This window comes from Chelonoidis abingdonii, chromosome 5 (genome assembly GCF_003597395.2).
Source record: "Chelonoidis abingdonii isolate Lonesome George chromosome 5, CheloAbing_2.0, whole genome shotgun sequence".
NCBI classification, from domain to species: domain Eukaryota; kingdom Metazoa; phylum Chordata; order Testudines; family Testudinidae; genus Chelonoidis; species Chelonoidis abingdonii.
The window spans coordinates 128404685-128421473 of NC_133773.1; the positions used below are offsets into that span (position 1 = coordinate 128404685).

The 16789-nt window shown below is 41.7% G+C and overlaps 1 protein-coding gene across 5 annotated transcripts in view; it reads right to left on the reverse strand.

The window, feature by feature from the left end:
* The window catches only part of FGFR3 (fibroblast growth factor receptor 3), a 75817-nt gene extending 59188 nt beyond the window's left edge, over positions 1 to 16629 (reverse strand). For all 5 annotated transcript variants that reach the window (XM_075066637.1, XM_032767911.2, XM_032767910.2 and 2 more), the window contains exons 1-2: positions 16531 to 16629; positions 15166 to 15423 (exon numbers count right to left, since the gene is read on the reverse strand). In XM_075066637.1, coding sequence (XP_074922738.1) covers positions 15166 to 15346 — 181 coding nt within the window. In that variant the 5' untranslated portion in view covers positions 15347 to 15423; positions 16531 to 16629. The remainder of the gene's footprint in view (positions 1 to 15165; positions 15424 to 16530) is intronic.
* Positions 16630 to 16789: the final 160 nt, after the last annotated feature.

Genomic DNA, 16789 nt, shown 5'->3' on the forward strand with positions numbered 1-16789 from the left:
CATTTCCAGCAGCAGGGCATCAAGTTCAACAGAATTGATCTTTTAATGGTCTTGTGTAACCGTATCTATTACAGTGGGTTTCTAACAACACGTAATAAATTAAGAGAGAGTTCAAGGAAGTCATGCGTGTCTCTGTCCTACCCCTCAAAAAACAAAAAAAACACAACAAAACAAAAACAAAAAAAACACAACAAATTTTAACATTACCAAATCATCCTCTTTCACAAATCAGTCCAAAATTCTGGAACAGATTCGGCTACAGAAATGCCAGATTCAATTTAAAACTTCTGTTCCAAACTCCCTTAATAATTCTGTAAGGAGAATGCACCTTCCGAGACTGGTCACTTCCTGTGTCCTGTAGTAAAATAGAAGTCTGTTTCGTTTCTGTGATCTACAGACATTTGTACATTGTTTTATAACTTCTGAATATATTTACTAACTTCCTTAGGTAAAGGTCCCTTGCCGCTTTCAGTCACCTGCTTACCCTATGTGATCTCCTGATTTTGTCAGCTCTCTCTTTCCTTCCCACACCAAAGTTTTTCAAACCTTTCTCTACATCAGCAAACTTCCCTGCCCACTCCCCCGAAATTGCTAGTTTTAAAAAACACTCCTGTGTGACAGCTGAGAATGAGCTCTCAGAGAACCTCTTTCCCCTCCCCATTCAATTAGGAATAGACAGATTATTTGTATTAGCGGAGCACAAACGGTCCCAACAAGAGATCACAGCCTCATTGTACATACACACAGTAAGTGGCAGTCCTTGCCCCCCAAAAACCTACAATCTTATAGACAAGACAAAGGGTGGGAGAAGGAAGTATTGCTGTCCATTTTTTAATTATAGGCCACTGAGGCACAGAGAGATTAAGCAAAAGGGGATTTATCAGAGCAAAAAAAACAAACAAACAAAAAAAAACCCGAAACCCGCCCCCAGCAGGCTTTGTCTCATGGATAGGTATACTGCATGTTTAGATATCACTACTGCCTCCAAAGCTTTCACCAATGATTCACATATGCCACCACTTATTTCTCACTCACGCTACAAATACAACTGAGGACACAGTTTCAGCATAATCAATGTGTGCAGAGTGGAAGTGATTTAACTAAGCTAAAGCTTTAGATGGTCAAAGACTGACCCAGCTACCAGGACACAGTTAGGTCCTAGCCATGCTACAACTCTGGGGCCTGATCCTGCAATTCTGAAATCAACTGCAGCTTTACCATTGACCTCAGTAAGTACAGGATCAAAACCTATAAACTGTGTCATAGCTAAGTCGGGGGATAACTGTGTTGTCACCATGTTCCCTGACAACTGTATTTGTACCATGTATGGGGACTTAGATGCAATCACTTGTGGTCTGGAATCCAATCTGCACACAACACAACAGTAGCAAGAACGAATGTTTTGTCCAGGACAAAAAAAATTGATTATTTTCATATTTGCTTTCCTACTTGAATCACTGAAATGGCAGTTTCTGATCATATTGAGGATTACTGCTGGGTTTCCAATGGTTTAAAATAACATACTGGGTTGTGATTTGGTCACATCTCCAGGCTGAGACATGTTGAGTCTTCTCAGAACCTGGCTGGGAAAACCTACGGTAGTGCAGGGAATAGCGTTAACGGTTCAGCAGGAGGCCTTACAAATCCTTTCTGAACCAATGGTGCATTTCTATGCTGCTGGAGATGCTGTCTTTCAGATGAGATATAAAACTAAGGTCCTGACCACCTGTGGTCTTGAACATGTGGAATGGCTCTTTGGCAGAGCTGCGTGTTAGACTCAGTTGCAAAACTGTGGTCTGGTTAAACCATTAATGAAATTCTGCCTACCTCGTTTTCTCCAATTCTGTATGGATAGAGCATTCTTCTTCACTTTCTGTCCTTAACTGTTGTGTGGTATTGCTCTGCATTGTTAAAACGGTTGCTGCTTTTAACCCCAAAAGTAGCTGCACTCAAGCAGTAGGTTGGCAAATTAATTCCTGTACAGAGTGATGGGACTTGTTTAATTCTACAGTAGGATTCCCCCCCTTCCTCCAATGAACAGTAAATTAAATATTTACACATTTTTGAGAATAACTAAAAAATGTTTCAGACATTTTTGCCAGGATTAACACATTCCATCTTCGGTATTATCCTACTTTAAACGGCTCCTTGTGAGGAGGATTTGTGTTTCCATCACATTGAAGTACTGGATCACATGGTATTATTTCAGATAGATAGTTAAATGTATTATTTGGTATTATGGTATGGTCAGAAGCCTCAACCCAGATCAGAGCCCATTGTGCTAGGCACTCTACAAACACACAGCATGAAACAGTCCCTGCTCCCAGCTGCTTTCAGTCCAAACAAACAAGGTAACAAAAGGTAGCCGAAAACATGCATTATCCCCATTTTACAGATGGGGAACCGAGCCACAGAGAGATCAAATGACTTGCCTAAGGTCACACACGCAAACTGTGCCGACAGCTAAGAACAGAACCCGAGGCTCCTAAGTCTCGCTTCAGTGGCCTTAATCACAAAGACCCAGATGCACAAAAGTATTTGAAATAAATGGAAAACTGGAGCCTAAATAACTTATGGTTCTGGACCTAAATATCCCTTCTCCATAACACCAAACTACTATATCAACCCCAATCCCTTTATCCAGGCACTGACACCAACTCAACAAGCCATCTGCTTCATATACAACAATCTACTCTGTGGTTTCCCACCTACCTATGAAGAGCCTGAGTTGATCAAGAAGTCCACGACCTTCTCTTTCAAATTCCTTCTTAAGACCCACACCTACCACCATAACTATAAATAAAAGTGAGTCAAAGACTAATTTATTTCTTTACTAAATAATACCTATGTTGAAGTCATAGTACAAATCAATAAACACATCCAGGGACTTATTTTCATTTTTGTCTAGGTTGTGTGTGCATGTGGTTCAGCAGGGGGAAGATTTCAAAATATTTTTGGGGACAGAGGTTTTATGGCTGGGTTTCTTTTGGCTTTGGATCCAAATAATGGTGTTATTTAATTGAACCAGTAGCCAAAAGAAACGGAAATACAATCCTCCTCCCATCTTTGGTCTTTCTGGAGTCCCCATCTCCTTCTGCTGCCCCATCCACTTGACATGCCCTCCTCCCCTTCCATCTCGTAATGACTGTAGCAGCAATGAGGGGAAGGAAGAGGAGCCTTGTAAGTGCTCCCCTCCATGAAATGCATTTGGTCAGTGAATAGCTAAAGAGCTGAATGGAGGCACAGTTGAGGCCCCTGCTCCATATGGTAATTCTGCTCTTCCCCACCCAAGAGAGTCTGTGAGCATCAGTTGCTAGATTCTGAAACGGCTCACTTCCCAATGAGTTGCCTCTGAGCAACAACTGACTGAAGATGGGCAAGCTCAGCTGAGACTGTAGCCAATTCACTTAGAAGAAGAGAAAATTGTAAAGGGATTTTATGCAGTACCTGCAAAGGTAAACCATGGTCAAGATATTTAATTCTAGAGGTCTCAGTGTGACCAAGACTCAGAAGATCTGGGATCTACTCCGGGCTCTGGCGTGCTCCCTTCTCCATGCCTCAGTTTTCCCATCTGTAGAATGGTGATAACGATACTGATCTCCTTGGTAAAGTGCCTGGAGATCTACTGATGAAAAGTCCTAAATATTATTATTAAATATAGGCCTCTAACTCCAAGCCAAGTGGATCTGTGGATGCTGAGAAACTTTGGAAAAAATATCCAGCCACTTAATTTGGTGCTTAATTATAGATTTCAAGTGCCTAAAGTCAGGCACTTAATGAAAATTCTGATACTGATGTTTTAGCACTGACCTGGAATGACCACTTCACATTCAGCCATGACTCACCAGTTTCTCGGGACAAGCTGAGTGATATATTTGTAGCAATTTTTTTTTTGAAGGGGGGGTGAACAACATTTGCTAATTTTTACAAAACTTTTTTTGCAATCACAGCAAATTTGCTCCTTTCCATCTCTGACCTTCGGATTCTACCTCTGCAAAAGGAGACTAATGACACATATGGAGTGGTGTGAGGCCCAAGTGCTATCTGTAGTGTGAAGTGCTATTAGGCCTGTTAGTGGGAGTTCTGGGCTTCCATCTCTGCGGCTCATTTCTCCAGGCCTCCAGGGAACCATCTCCACCACATTTTGCAAGAAAGAGGCTTTCTGAGTTTTCAGTAAAAACACCTTTCATGAAAAGCTGCTGTCTGGAGGGAGTGTGAGAGGGAGGAGGAAGAACTGTGTGCTCATGCATAATAAACTGGCAAAAAATATTGCATTCACTTTGTACAGTAAGTGTTCTCCTAGCCCTAATCATGCTCAATAGCAAGCTCTTTTTTTGTTTTTTTTTTAAACACAGTTTTTATCAGCTACTTTATGCACCTTGAGCTATCAACTCCTCCCAATTAGTCATTAATCCCCAGCCTCAGTCTATTAACATTACTATTTCAATCAACGGGGGAATTTTTCTTAAAAACTTTATTCTTCTTTCATGAAGTGCTAAAGGACAGCTGTTTACTGACCACAAGGACGTGTATTCCAAGGCAGAGAGAAATATGGTTTTTACCAGTTTTAAAGCAGAAACACCAGCTACCAAAGGAAGATTAAAATCTTTTCTTCTAATCTCCCCCCGCCACACACACAAGAATAAAGCTTTATTCTTACAGACACAAATCACACAGGTAGAAAGTGGATAGCGCTGTGCCTAATTCCAGTTATTTTAATTAGAGACAGGGTCATAAAGACAAATCCTTTAGGTGCACATTCATCTTATCTTTGCACCCTATTTTAACCCCCTTGCTTTTCAATTGCTATTGGGCTTTTTCCTTCCCGTTCATACTCTTGACTCAGTCTCAGGAAGTAAATTGCTCTGAGCCAGTGTGCTGATTCTTTACAGATTCAAGTACTGGTTAGTAACAACACATTTGCAATAGTGAGCTATTTACAGAAGTTTATAAAAATCAGATTACCAACTACTTCAGAACTACTGCAATCTCCAAATAAACGGTTAAAACATACACTGGGAGAGGATTTCTAATACTTGAGTCTCATACTCCAAACTAAAAAAACCTAAAACACACCACAAAAAAAACACTTTTCAGAAAACTATTTGATACCCCATCAGCCTGTTTGTCTGCTAGACTCTGGGGAACTCTCCTTAGAGGGTACGCAATGTACCAGGGCTTCTCCATTGTACCACAGTGTATTCTAGCAGGAGGCACAGAGTGCCACCACATTCACTGATCTTCTGTTCCTATGCAAATTGCTATAGTATTTTTCATACTCCAAGTTCTGGTGAGGCTGGCCTCCTGCCTTCCAGTATGTGGACTGCCAGAGAGCAGTCTGAGCCCCACCTCAATTACAGACCCCTGTGGTGGATTATTAACACTTTCTCTGTTGTATTGTGCTAACTTCAAATCACAGCAGAGGGTACTAATGTCATGCGACATTGATATGATGGAAACAAAATGACATGAGAATCTTGCTAATATGACAGTGACTGACATTCCTCTGATCCGCTCTCTCACAGACTTCAAGCCAAGAGTTACTGTAGATCAAAACAATATTTGTTGCTTTGTCAGAATACTTTGCTTCAGCAGATTCAGACTGCAAGTAGTTATGGGGGCTGTGTCAAATCTAGATAAGAATTATAAAAATAAACAAGATTCACAGAACAAATACAGCCATTGGTAAATCACAAGAATTTTTTCCTGATATTAAGGCACATTTCTGGAGAAATGAGAGTTTATGGAGGCCCAAGAATCAACCAAACACTAAAAGCAGAGAGTATAAAAAAAAGGCACAAAAAAACTAAAACAAAACCCACGCACAACACACAGCTGACTAGTATTATAAACTAATTTTTTTCTGTTTGGTACAATGTTTGGATCATTAGAATCCTTTCCAAGAGATCCCCACTTATGTTAAATAGCTGCTCATACTGTAATCTGTTCAAAGCTTGAGTCTGTTCTCTTTGAAAGTCAGTGGACGTTTTCTGATGCAGAATTCAATGGTCACAGAATCAGGCCCTCATTTATGTTTTACCAAGCAGGACTACAAGCTGGCAATACAGAGAGCTTAAAAAACAAAAAACAAAAAAAAACACCACACAACCCATGGAACAAGCTGACAAAACTTGCCTCTGACAGACCTGTAGAGACTCCACAACCAAATGTCAAGAGCCTTGTAAAAAACACTGTAGAGTTTCTCTGTTCATGGTCAGCCAAATCCTGAGGCCCTTACTTAGGGACCAGCCTTGTCCCATAGATCTGCACAGGGAGATCTACATGCTGGAATCCCCTTTCTGCATGTGTGTGAGGAGAGGGCCTGTTGGCAACCTCCACAGCAGCATTTCCTCTTTCCCCCGGCTGGTTGCGTGCAGGTCCAAACACGGGAAAAAGTGAGTGGTCCAGAAGGGATGTACATTATCCCTCCAGCATCTGTGGACCTCAGAGCAGAAATGTAACATATCCTTAGGCTGAATTACTCTACTGTGCTCTGGTCCATCCTCCCACAGTTAGAATCCCCCCTTTAAAAGCACTCAGGAGCAGCTGCTGACTGGGGAAGCCTGGAAGGGCGGAGGGGGAATGGAAACCCTGCTCCTTAACAGAACTCAGGTGCGGCTGTGTGAGGGGAGCTCTGTGTGTGTGTGTGGAGGTTTTCTCCTCCTCAGGTCGCTCCTGTGCGTTTTCTGTTCGAATTTGGTTCCTGCTCAGGAAAGTCCCCACTGACCTCAATGACTTACTTGAACAAGGAATCGAATAAACTGAGTAAGGCCTTCAGGTCTTGGCCCAATAACACAACCTAGCATTTTAACAGCTCCCTGACTGCCTGTTGGCTCAACTCAAAACTCTTAGGGCTGGTCTACACTGAAGAGATCCTGGCTAGGGGTGTGAAAAATCCACTGATCTAATCCCTGGTGTAGACAGTGCTAAGTCGACGGAAGAATTCTTCTGGTCCACCTAGTCAACCCTTGGGTCACTATAGTGAGTGTCTACACTGAAGCGCTTCGGCAGCACAACTGCAGCTGTAGCATTTTAAGTGTAGACAAGCCTGAAACTCTGACATTTATCATCATCTGCACTATTACCACAGAATACTGGACCAAACTCCCTGGCTTAACGGCTGGGGTACACACATGAAAGTTGTACTGATTTCAGTAAATCATTGTGCTCAAAAACTGTGTGTAGACTGCTCCCTAGTCTTAGAACACGAATGCACATTACTAAGCAGTCAGCTTTTGGCCAGAAGCATAAAATGTGTTAAAACCGATTATCAAGCAACAAGAGTCCAAAATCTATTCTTCTGACTCCAAATTCCCATTTATCACTGCACAATGTCATGAAAGGCCAAAATTTGATTCTCCTCCTAAGAGTCTCAAATTTGAATTGCTGAAATTGCTGTCACACCTGGCTTCCTTTGGTGAAAGAGAAAATAAAGACAAGCTGCCATATGTCAACCTGAGGTTTTAACATCAATAAAGTGTTCACCAGTGCAAACTACACTATGCTATATTTCATAGTGTCTTTTAGCAAGCATTACCTTGCAACACCCATATGAACTAAAATTTGTGAAACTTTACATTGAGTTAAAGGTATAGATCCTGGGACACAGATCTGCTCCAAATGGAATCAACTGGAAAATTCCCATTCCTTGGTCAACCAGGACTGAGACCCTTCTTTACACTAATACTTGAAAAAACCCTCTACAATGCAGGTCCAAGATTTAATGCAACATCTAAATAATTATACTGCTTTAACAAATTCTATAGCTTTCCCTCCATTTTATTTTCTGAAACCAAGCCAAAAAAAATCTGAATTTCATTATAGCTGCTGCACTGTAGCAAAAATAGTACCCTAACTTTCATACTAATCCAGTTCTTCTGAAACTAAACCAGTGTTTCCAGTGGAGAAGTTTTCTATTTTAAAATGAAGTTGGGGTTTTGCTATATTATGCAACTTGAGTCTCACAGCAAATACAACGCCTGGCTAGTCTCAGTACTGCTCAGTGTTATAATACTCCTTTAGATAGTTTATCAGGAGGACAGGGCAGGTTTACAACTGATTACCTTTCACATTTTAACTACCAAGTTTACCCAAGGTTTTACTCGGGTCTTATCTCAGAATTCTTGTTTGTTTTTGATATTACAGAAACTTCCTGGTTATTCAAGCCAAAGAGTTTGTGTTCTTTAGAGGGCAGCACATAATGAATATCACATTCTCAGCAACAATGAGGCCCCTCTTTACAAACACAGAGCACAACAGCTTCAATGTCCACATCATTTGCTAACTATAAGCTGAAAGTGCATCAGAAAGAGGGAAGCAGTGGAGATAGTTATAACTCAGACAAAATTATACACCACGGTTTTTCTAAGGGCCCCAGATATACAACCAACAGACAGGAATGAAAATTAAAGTGATAAGCATACACACATTCACAGTACAGTTTGCACAAGGAACAGAGCTCAGATATGCATGAGGAAAAGTGCACATTCAAGGTGCAAAAGATTATTTAAGGCTCTTTTTGCAGTGTAGAGGCTTGCAGTCTCTAGGATACTTTACATGTCTGGAGCATAGATATCGCTTGTATAATGATTCTATCTTGAGAGTTTTCACTTGGGTTCAGGCTGAAGCGCACATTTACACACACACTGTGAATGGATTTGCTGAATTGCAGTACAATAAACTGCAGAAAGGGAGTATGTCGAATTTTTATGAAGTTGTCTTCCCTCTTTGGCATTCAGCCTGGTGCAACAAGGAGACTAAGGTTTATAAACTAAACAGTACTAAAAAGAAATGAAAAAGGGGAAGCTGAAAAAGTTCCATCTGACACAGCTACTGAACAGCTTTAGGGTACAGATTTATTTGTGAGTGGGGTTTTTTTTCTTTTTTTTTTTTTTGGTTCTTTTTGAAAGAGTCATAGAAAAAGGAAACAGAACAGTGTGGAAAGCTATACAAAACACATTCACAGAACACTGACAAAGGATCAGACTTTTTTTCCATTGGCAAATGCTTGTTACGGGTATTTCATGGAGTCAAGAAACAAGGAATACTACAGATCAATAAGATTTAAATAAGCTGCCTGGCTATCAGATTCAGCCTAGCTGACAGAAAGAAGTCACGCTGCCAGACATCGGTCATTTTTATCCCATTTTATGGTAGTAACTTTTTCCAGGATTAGAATATTCAACATTTTATAGTACTGGTTACCCAATCAGCAGAGGATCAATGTAATTATACTGTGTAAAACAATAAGCAGGCTGGGCCCTGATCCTACAAAAACTTGACTGCAGTAGGCACTAGTCACATGCAAAAATTAAAACACCCGCATAAATCTTTGAAAGATTTACAGCCACAATCAGATTGCTTTGCCTGGATACCTGCCTCCTCAAGACATCCAGAGTCTGATTTCCATCTCAAACTGTTTTCAATTTGGTATAATTCCAGTAAACTCAGCGGAACCACACTTAACTCTACCTGGTAGAAAATTTTTGGGAAAAATCTATCCTGGATTTTGGATTTGAAATTCCAGCTAAATTTGTCAAAAATTCTGAATTTGCTACATGATTGCCAGCTCTACCCCGGCTTATGACAGTAATGCCTCAGAGCAGAAACATGTTTGTATCATCTGTAGGGCACTCTCACCATTTATATTAAAGGTGTCAACAGCTAAGCTACAACATCAAGGACAGACAGCTTTGCTCCCCATTTTAAGATGTCTCTGGTGGTTTTGATAAGATCTATACAACATTCAATACTGTAGATTAAAATGACTGTCACAGAAATCTATTTTAGTGGGTCTTGCTTTTACCTTATCCCAAAACACTGTTCAGTTAATGTCTCCAATTCTAAACTGTTTCCTAGTTAGCCGTATGTACCTTTAGACACATGAGAGGTTCAGTACATTTTTAAAGGAGTTAATAATAGTAAAATCTTCATAACTGTTAGAAACAGAGAGAACTGGGGCACTTTCATTTATTTTTAGGTTCTGTATCTGAAGTAGCAGACACATGCGTTAAAGTTCTGTGAAGGGGAAAAAGAATGTAGTGTTTTCTAATATCATATTTTACGCCCAAATTCTACTCATTCACTGGATAGAGAAAGAAGAGCTTAGTGTTACAGTATGTACTGAGACTAAGTTCCCATTAATTTGAATGGAAGTTTCATCCTAGAATGGACTGCAGGACTGGACCCCAAAGAGAGAGAGCACAGATTTGGAAATTTCCTGCTCAGAAAATTACTTAAACACATGTTTAAGTGCCACTGACTTCAAGGTACTTAAGCATATGATTAACTTTAAGTTCATGCTTAAGGCACCCTTCCTGAATAGGGATATTTTCCTGAATCAGCATGAAATTTTGAGAGATGGACCCATGGAAGTTATCATAATGGTCAAGCAGGCTCATTTTAATTGCATCAGCTAATATGCAGATTGACACTCCTCTTCACAAATTTTGTATTTCCCAGCTTGTTGGCATCCTCATTTACTATTTGTTAATGAAGGCTTAAACAAAAAACAACTCAAACCAAAAAAAACAACAAAAAAACACAGGCTTAATCCAGGCTCCTGCTAAATCTAGACAGACACAGACACATGTACAAGTCCCGTCCCGTGTCAAGTCCGTTAACACTCTGCACTCAATAGATTTGCCAACTCACTCTTTGCTTTTTAAAGGATATGGTGCAAAACAGCAGTAACTCTCATCATCCGTTGCTAATGCCCTGTTAATTTATGATTCAGTGAAATATGCTAGTCTTAACATATACATTTAAGTTTTTTTAATTGTTACTACTGCAAAAAGAGTAAATGAATCTATTTAGCTGAAGCAGCATGACTAGATATATTCTTCAAAACAGCACATTATAAAGAATTTTAGGTCTCGATTACAAAGTAGACAATGACACTAATTTACGTATGACATATCTGTCATCTGTTTTATAGTTCCTTTAAAAATAACTTTAAGAGAATGTGTAAAAACTGACCATCACTATAGAAATTATGCATGTCCATTAAAACTCACACTAATGCAGTTAAATTTCATGGTGGACTCTGGAACACAGTCTCAATAAAACAAAATGACCTTCAGCCTAGATAATTATGTCCTAGACCATGTATCCTCAGCTAGTCTGAGGCTGGGAAGGATACAGGAAAACAAACTTGGTATTAGCTGTTTGAAGACAATAACACAACAAGTATGCCATCAGTATTTCAAATTGGAGCAGTTGCAGGGGACTATTAATATTCAAATATCAATGGTAAGTTCAAACGAAAATGGCACTTTTTTTTCTGGCTTGGAAAAGGGACTACTTGGAGCAGTACAGTAACTTTCACTAACTGTTGGCAAGGACTTGATCAAACGCAACAATTCTGCTACGCTAAAAACTTCACCTCCACTGACAGATTCGACGGCTTTTTTCCTATCTCTCACACACATGCAAACTTTTTCTAGCTCAAAGTGCTATTCAGATGAATAGAGATCTAATATGTAAAGAAATTTCCCTTTCTAATATGATGTGTGTGTGTCAATTATATCTCAGGCATAACTGAGGCAGGACAGCCAGCAGAAGTATTTAAAGTGAAATCTTGCTATTTCTATCAATCCGCTCCCTAACAACGCAGCTAGTATTACTTGACATTCACAAATCGTACGAAGTAATATCTTTATCCGAATACTAATGCAAATTGGAAAGGCTTTTTTTATATTGATGTCTATTCTGTGGCTGCTGAATAGAGTGACCGCATGCTCAAGGCAGCAAAGGAGTTCACTGACCTCCCTAATCATCTCTGTCATAGCCAGTGAATGACACACACATTCAGTTCTGCTTTGCCTCTCTACTTTCATTCATAAAAAAAAAAATTGACATTGTTCTTCCTGCAGCAGCCCGAGAAAGGGAGAGAAGAGAAACTCAGCCTAGATGAGGCCCCTAGTGTTTTCAGTTTGGATTCTATTCAGCAACAACCCCGCCATCTGCCTTCTTCCTGCCAACAGCAGAACACCTCCCTGTGGAGATGTTAAAACTTGCACCCCCTCCACTTCCACTAATAGCTAGTATTCATATTAGCAAACATACACATACCTCCCTTCAATGTGTGTTTTATGTAGCTGAGCATAGGCACAAAGCAGTAGCTGTTACAGCCTTCACAGCCCCGTGTGGAGAATTAGATCACTAGGGAAAAATCCTTCCAAGCCCCTTTATGGAAAATAAGGCTTTAGACTGTAAATGCAAAAGCTAGTGAACAACAACCTTCAGTAATGAGCCAATATCCATGGCCCATTTGACTAGGAGAAAGAATTTGCTTTTTGCCATTCAATTTAAAGATTGAAAAGTAAAAATGCGTTTTTACTTGGCTCCAACTGTTTATATTCTTTATACAGTTTCCTTCGCAGAATCCTTTTTCCAAAATAAGGGTGCCCTGTACGTTTAAAATAGGTTCCTTACCCTTGAGTGACCAGCCAATTAAACATCATTACAAGCCAACCAAAAATTCTTACTCCATATTTCAGATCTGTCAGAAAACTCTGCCTCATTTTACATGCATCCGACGAAGTGGGTACTGGCCCACGAAAGCTCATGCTCCAATACATCTGTTAGTCTATAAGGTGGCCACAGAACTTTTTGCTGCTTTTACAGATCCAGACTAACATGGCTACCCCTCTGATACGTGTGTCATTTTAGTGGCTTTTGCACATGTACCTGTTTCCCCCAAAATCAGCTCTGTTGCAGTTACATTTTGCACATCAACATGATGTATGTCAAAAACACCTCTATCTTCCAGAGACCAACAGAGAAATATTTTAAAATATGCTCTACATTAGAAGCACTCAGCTGGGGCCTAATCTGGCCCCATCAGAAGTTGTATAGGTGTTCTGGCACTACTTTCAGCAGAATCAGAAGTGTGTCATTACTTTGAAAAGCTACTATGATAAAAATAAACTTGTACGTAGAATTTCCACCAACTTTGGAAATTCCACAGTGTAACTTAGCTCTTAGACACATCAGCTTAGGACCGTCTTCTTTAACCACTTACATTCTAGCAACACGCTAGAAGATACTGCTTGTGCATCATTTGCTATATTTCAAATGCCATCCTATTAACTTAAAGTGCAAGACTGGGCACTTTAAAGAACAGAACAACATTACCATGGTAAAACTGTGCCATTGGCTCCAAACTGTGATCTCAGTTGACGGGTGTAAATCCAGACATACTCCACTGGAGGCAGTGGGGGCACTCCAGACTTACCCTGGTGTTACTGAGAACAGAATTTGGCTCTAACGGGCCAAAAAATAAAATAAAAAGACTGAAACCCGAAAAAAGCTGGACTACTAAATTAAGTGAACTTCTGATAAGCTCACTAGCACAAGCTGCTCTTGTTTCCTCTTAAACACCATATTCAGCTGCTTTGACAAAGTAGCTGAGATGTTGCCCCATAAATCAATTATTTTGGCTGTGAAAAATGAGCCAAATGAGTTACACTAAGAATCTGGTGTTTTATTAGTACTTTCTTGAAAACAAAACCAACCCCGAGTGTGATTTATAGCTTTAACCAAAAGGGGTATGGAAGTAAAGCCCCCCACCTCCCAGCCTCCACGAAGCACATTTATTCCCCTGTCACTTTTTTTGGCCAACATGCTTCAAACCCTTTCCTGAACAATGGAAACTTTCTGTCTGCTGCATGGAACTTTCAAAAAAGAGAGTGAGAGAGACTACCTTCCATTAAAGGCCTTTGAAAAATAAACAGACTCAGGTAGCAGCTGAGGCATATCAGAGTGACACCAATTTTAAACATTCCGTATATTTGTAAAACAGCTTTTGTCCTGTATGTTAACTTTGCTCACTGATTACATTAATGTTTCACTTGAGGAGGAGAGTTACTGGATTCCCATAAACATTTTCTTTCCCCCTCTCAATATCTTCACAATTCAGCACACATTATTTCACAACTTAAATAAATAAATAAATAAATAAAAGAACTATGACCACTCTGCTTTTAACCCTGCAAAGTGTACTTACACACACAAATATAGAGAGAGATTTTAAATTAATACAGAATGAGAGGTATGGTGTCCATGTAAGTAGCTTTGCTTTTCCAAGTTCCGATTAGTAATTTTGACATGAACCAAATCTGTAACAGCAGTACATGTCGTGACTCCAGCTAGCAAGCGAAACAAACCTCAGTAAACGAGGATCACTTTTAATAACTATTTTTGCTCACTATTCTACTAGTCTTTGTAAGCAAAAATCTGACTACAAAGCAAACACTACAAAGTGCATGGGACACATTTCACAAGACAAACAGCTCAGGAGGGCATGTTTGAAGAGTGGATTTGTACACTATTTGTAACTGAAGTTTAAATCCTGAGCTTGGACTCTAATATTTAAAACATGATAGTCATTCTATGTACGTTTAAAAGGTGTTTATATTTCTTACTAACCAGAATTTTAATGTACATGGCTCTTTATAAAGACAGATTATAATTAATTACACAGTCTAACCCTCCACCACTCTACTGAGGATGGCATATATTCACTTTATCTATGGCCCACCTTTGTCACAACGCACTTTAGCAGCTACCCAAAAAACACCAAAAAAACTGGCTGTCAACTGAAAGTCAAATTCAATGTTACTGGAAACCCTGTGAATAATTAAAACCACCACTTAAGACAAGGGGTTGCCTGGTCTGGGTGGCACTTACTGCAATTGTAGCTGTATCTTAATTTTTACCTCTGAAAGAGCCTCAGGAGATCAATTAATATACTAAAAACACCAGTTCTCAGTTGGCTTGCCCATGCAGATGAATGTGGCCAGAAAAACAAAACACCAACAACCTTTCTTAATTCTGGGGCTACACTTCGGAACTGTGTTGCCAAAACAATGCACCTGCAAAGCTGTGCAGCTCAGAAGCACTCAATAGGACTGTTCCTCCTGCTGCTTTAACATTTACATTTAGTTTGCCTGGGAGAACACCAGGACTGCAATCACACAAGGAGGTGGAAGGTGCGTCAGACACATTAGTCTTGTGCATTTCTCATGACTGCTGGTGGAGTAAGCTGGCAAAGGAACAGGGATTCTTTGGAGATTTGTCCCCATTCCCCCTCCCCTGAAAGATTGCAAGAGCAAACCCAACCGTACATTCACAGCACCCAGCATCCTATACAGCTGCCCTTACCTGTTGGTTTTCGAGTGATCCTGTCTTCTAGGTCCGAGATAGGCAGCCTGGCTTCTGGGAGGCTGCTGACAGTCACCACCAGGTAAAAGCAAAAGAAGGCACCCCACGCAGCAATCATTCCTCTGGCAACGCTCGGAGAAAGCAGAGTAGCATGAAAACTGCCCCAGCCAGCCTCAGACATCCTCCGGCCGCATGCTGTCCCTTCCCCGGGGTCCCGGCTGCGATGGGGATCACTGCTGCTCCGCCACAACCAATGCTCTGCCACAAGAGTGAAAGACACGCGCACAGACCTGTGAGTATCACGGAGCAGCACCGCAGAAGTAAAGCAACAGAATTTCTCTTTCATGTGAAAGAGTTGCTATCTGCAGCTGCTTCTTGTTTTAAGCGCAGAAGTTGCAGAATTGTTATTAAAATACCACCCGATTAACATCTTTTCGGTGCACAGTACAAGAGTTTGCAATCCACATATAAGCTACTTCACTTATCTGCTTTACCACGTACTAAAGGAGCAATCTATTGAAAAAACACCATCACCGTTCATCTGCGTTGTGTACCCAAGATGCAATCCACTTAAAAACATCAGCTCATTTGCTTCTTAGAGGTGTGTAAAAACGACCTTAGACTTTTGTGTGTGTATCAACGCTGCAGTCTGTCCTTTTCTTTTAAAGGAAACAATCTGCTTCTCTACTTTTATTTCAATGCACAAAAGTTGCAATCTGTTGACTTTCCCTGTTTACCAGCTTTCTATTTTTGAGGCCCCCCCAATTAAAAAAAAGGTAAACATAACCCAATCAAGCTAGGCTCTGCTTTGTTTTTTAAAATGTGCAAATGAAACCTCCATCCCCATCCCGCTTCCCTCCCGTTCCGGACGGTCTCTGGAGAGGCTACATTGTAAGTAGCTGGCTCGGCGTGCATCTCTCGCCGCAGAACAAGCACAACCAGGAGCGGCGAGGAGACAGAGAGGCGCTGCGAGTTCGCAGGTTCCTGGGAAAGTTTTGTTCATTCCCTTTGAAAAACAACCCCGCAAGTCAAAGGCAAGAACCTAGCAACCCCCTGCCAGGCGCAGCGATGCCTCCATCTCTGCAAAGCTGCCCCGGTGTCTTCACCAGGGGATCCCCAGGGCTGATGGGCTGCAGCCCCTTGTAGTGCAAGGGGCTGGAGGGGTCCCTGCCAGCACCCCCTGCCGGCTGCAGTGCAGGCCCCCCAAAGCGAGAACGAGCCGGCCATAGGAGCCCCAGAGGGAGCGGAGCTGCCCCCCGACGCAGCACCCCAGGGCGCCGGGCTGAGGCTGCCCTCTCCAGCGGGCAGGGACGGTGCCCCGCGCTCTCGCTGCAGCCCGAGCCCGGCTGCTCCCGGGTCACCTACCTGCCCGAGTCCCGCGGCAGCCCCCGGCGCTCCGTGCCTCGGCACCGCCTGCTCATGGAGGAACCCGCGCGAGGAGCCGCCGCCGCTGCTGCCTCTTCCCTCCCGCAGCTCCAGCGCTTCTGAGCCGGCCGCCCGGCAGCGAGCAGAGCAGCCGCCGCCGTGCTAAGCCCGCCTCCGCCCGCCTGGCTCCCAGGCCGGGGGTGGGGCGGCTCCTCCCCACGCCCCAAACCCCGGGCAGGGGGCGGCTCCTCCCCTCCGC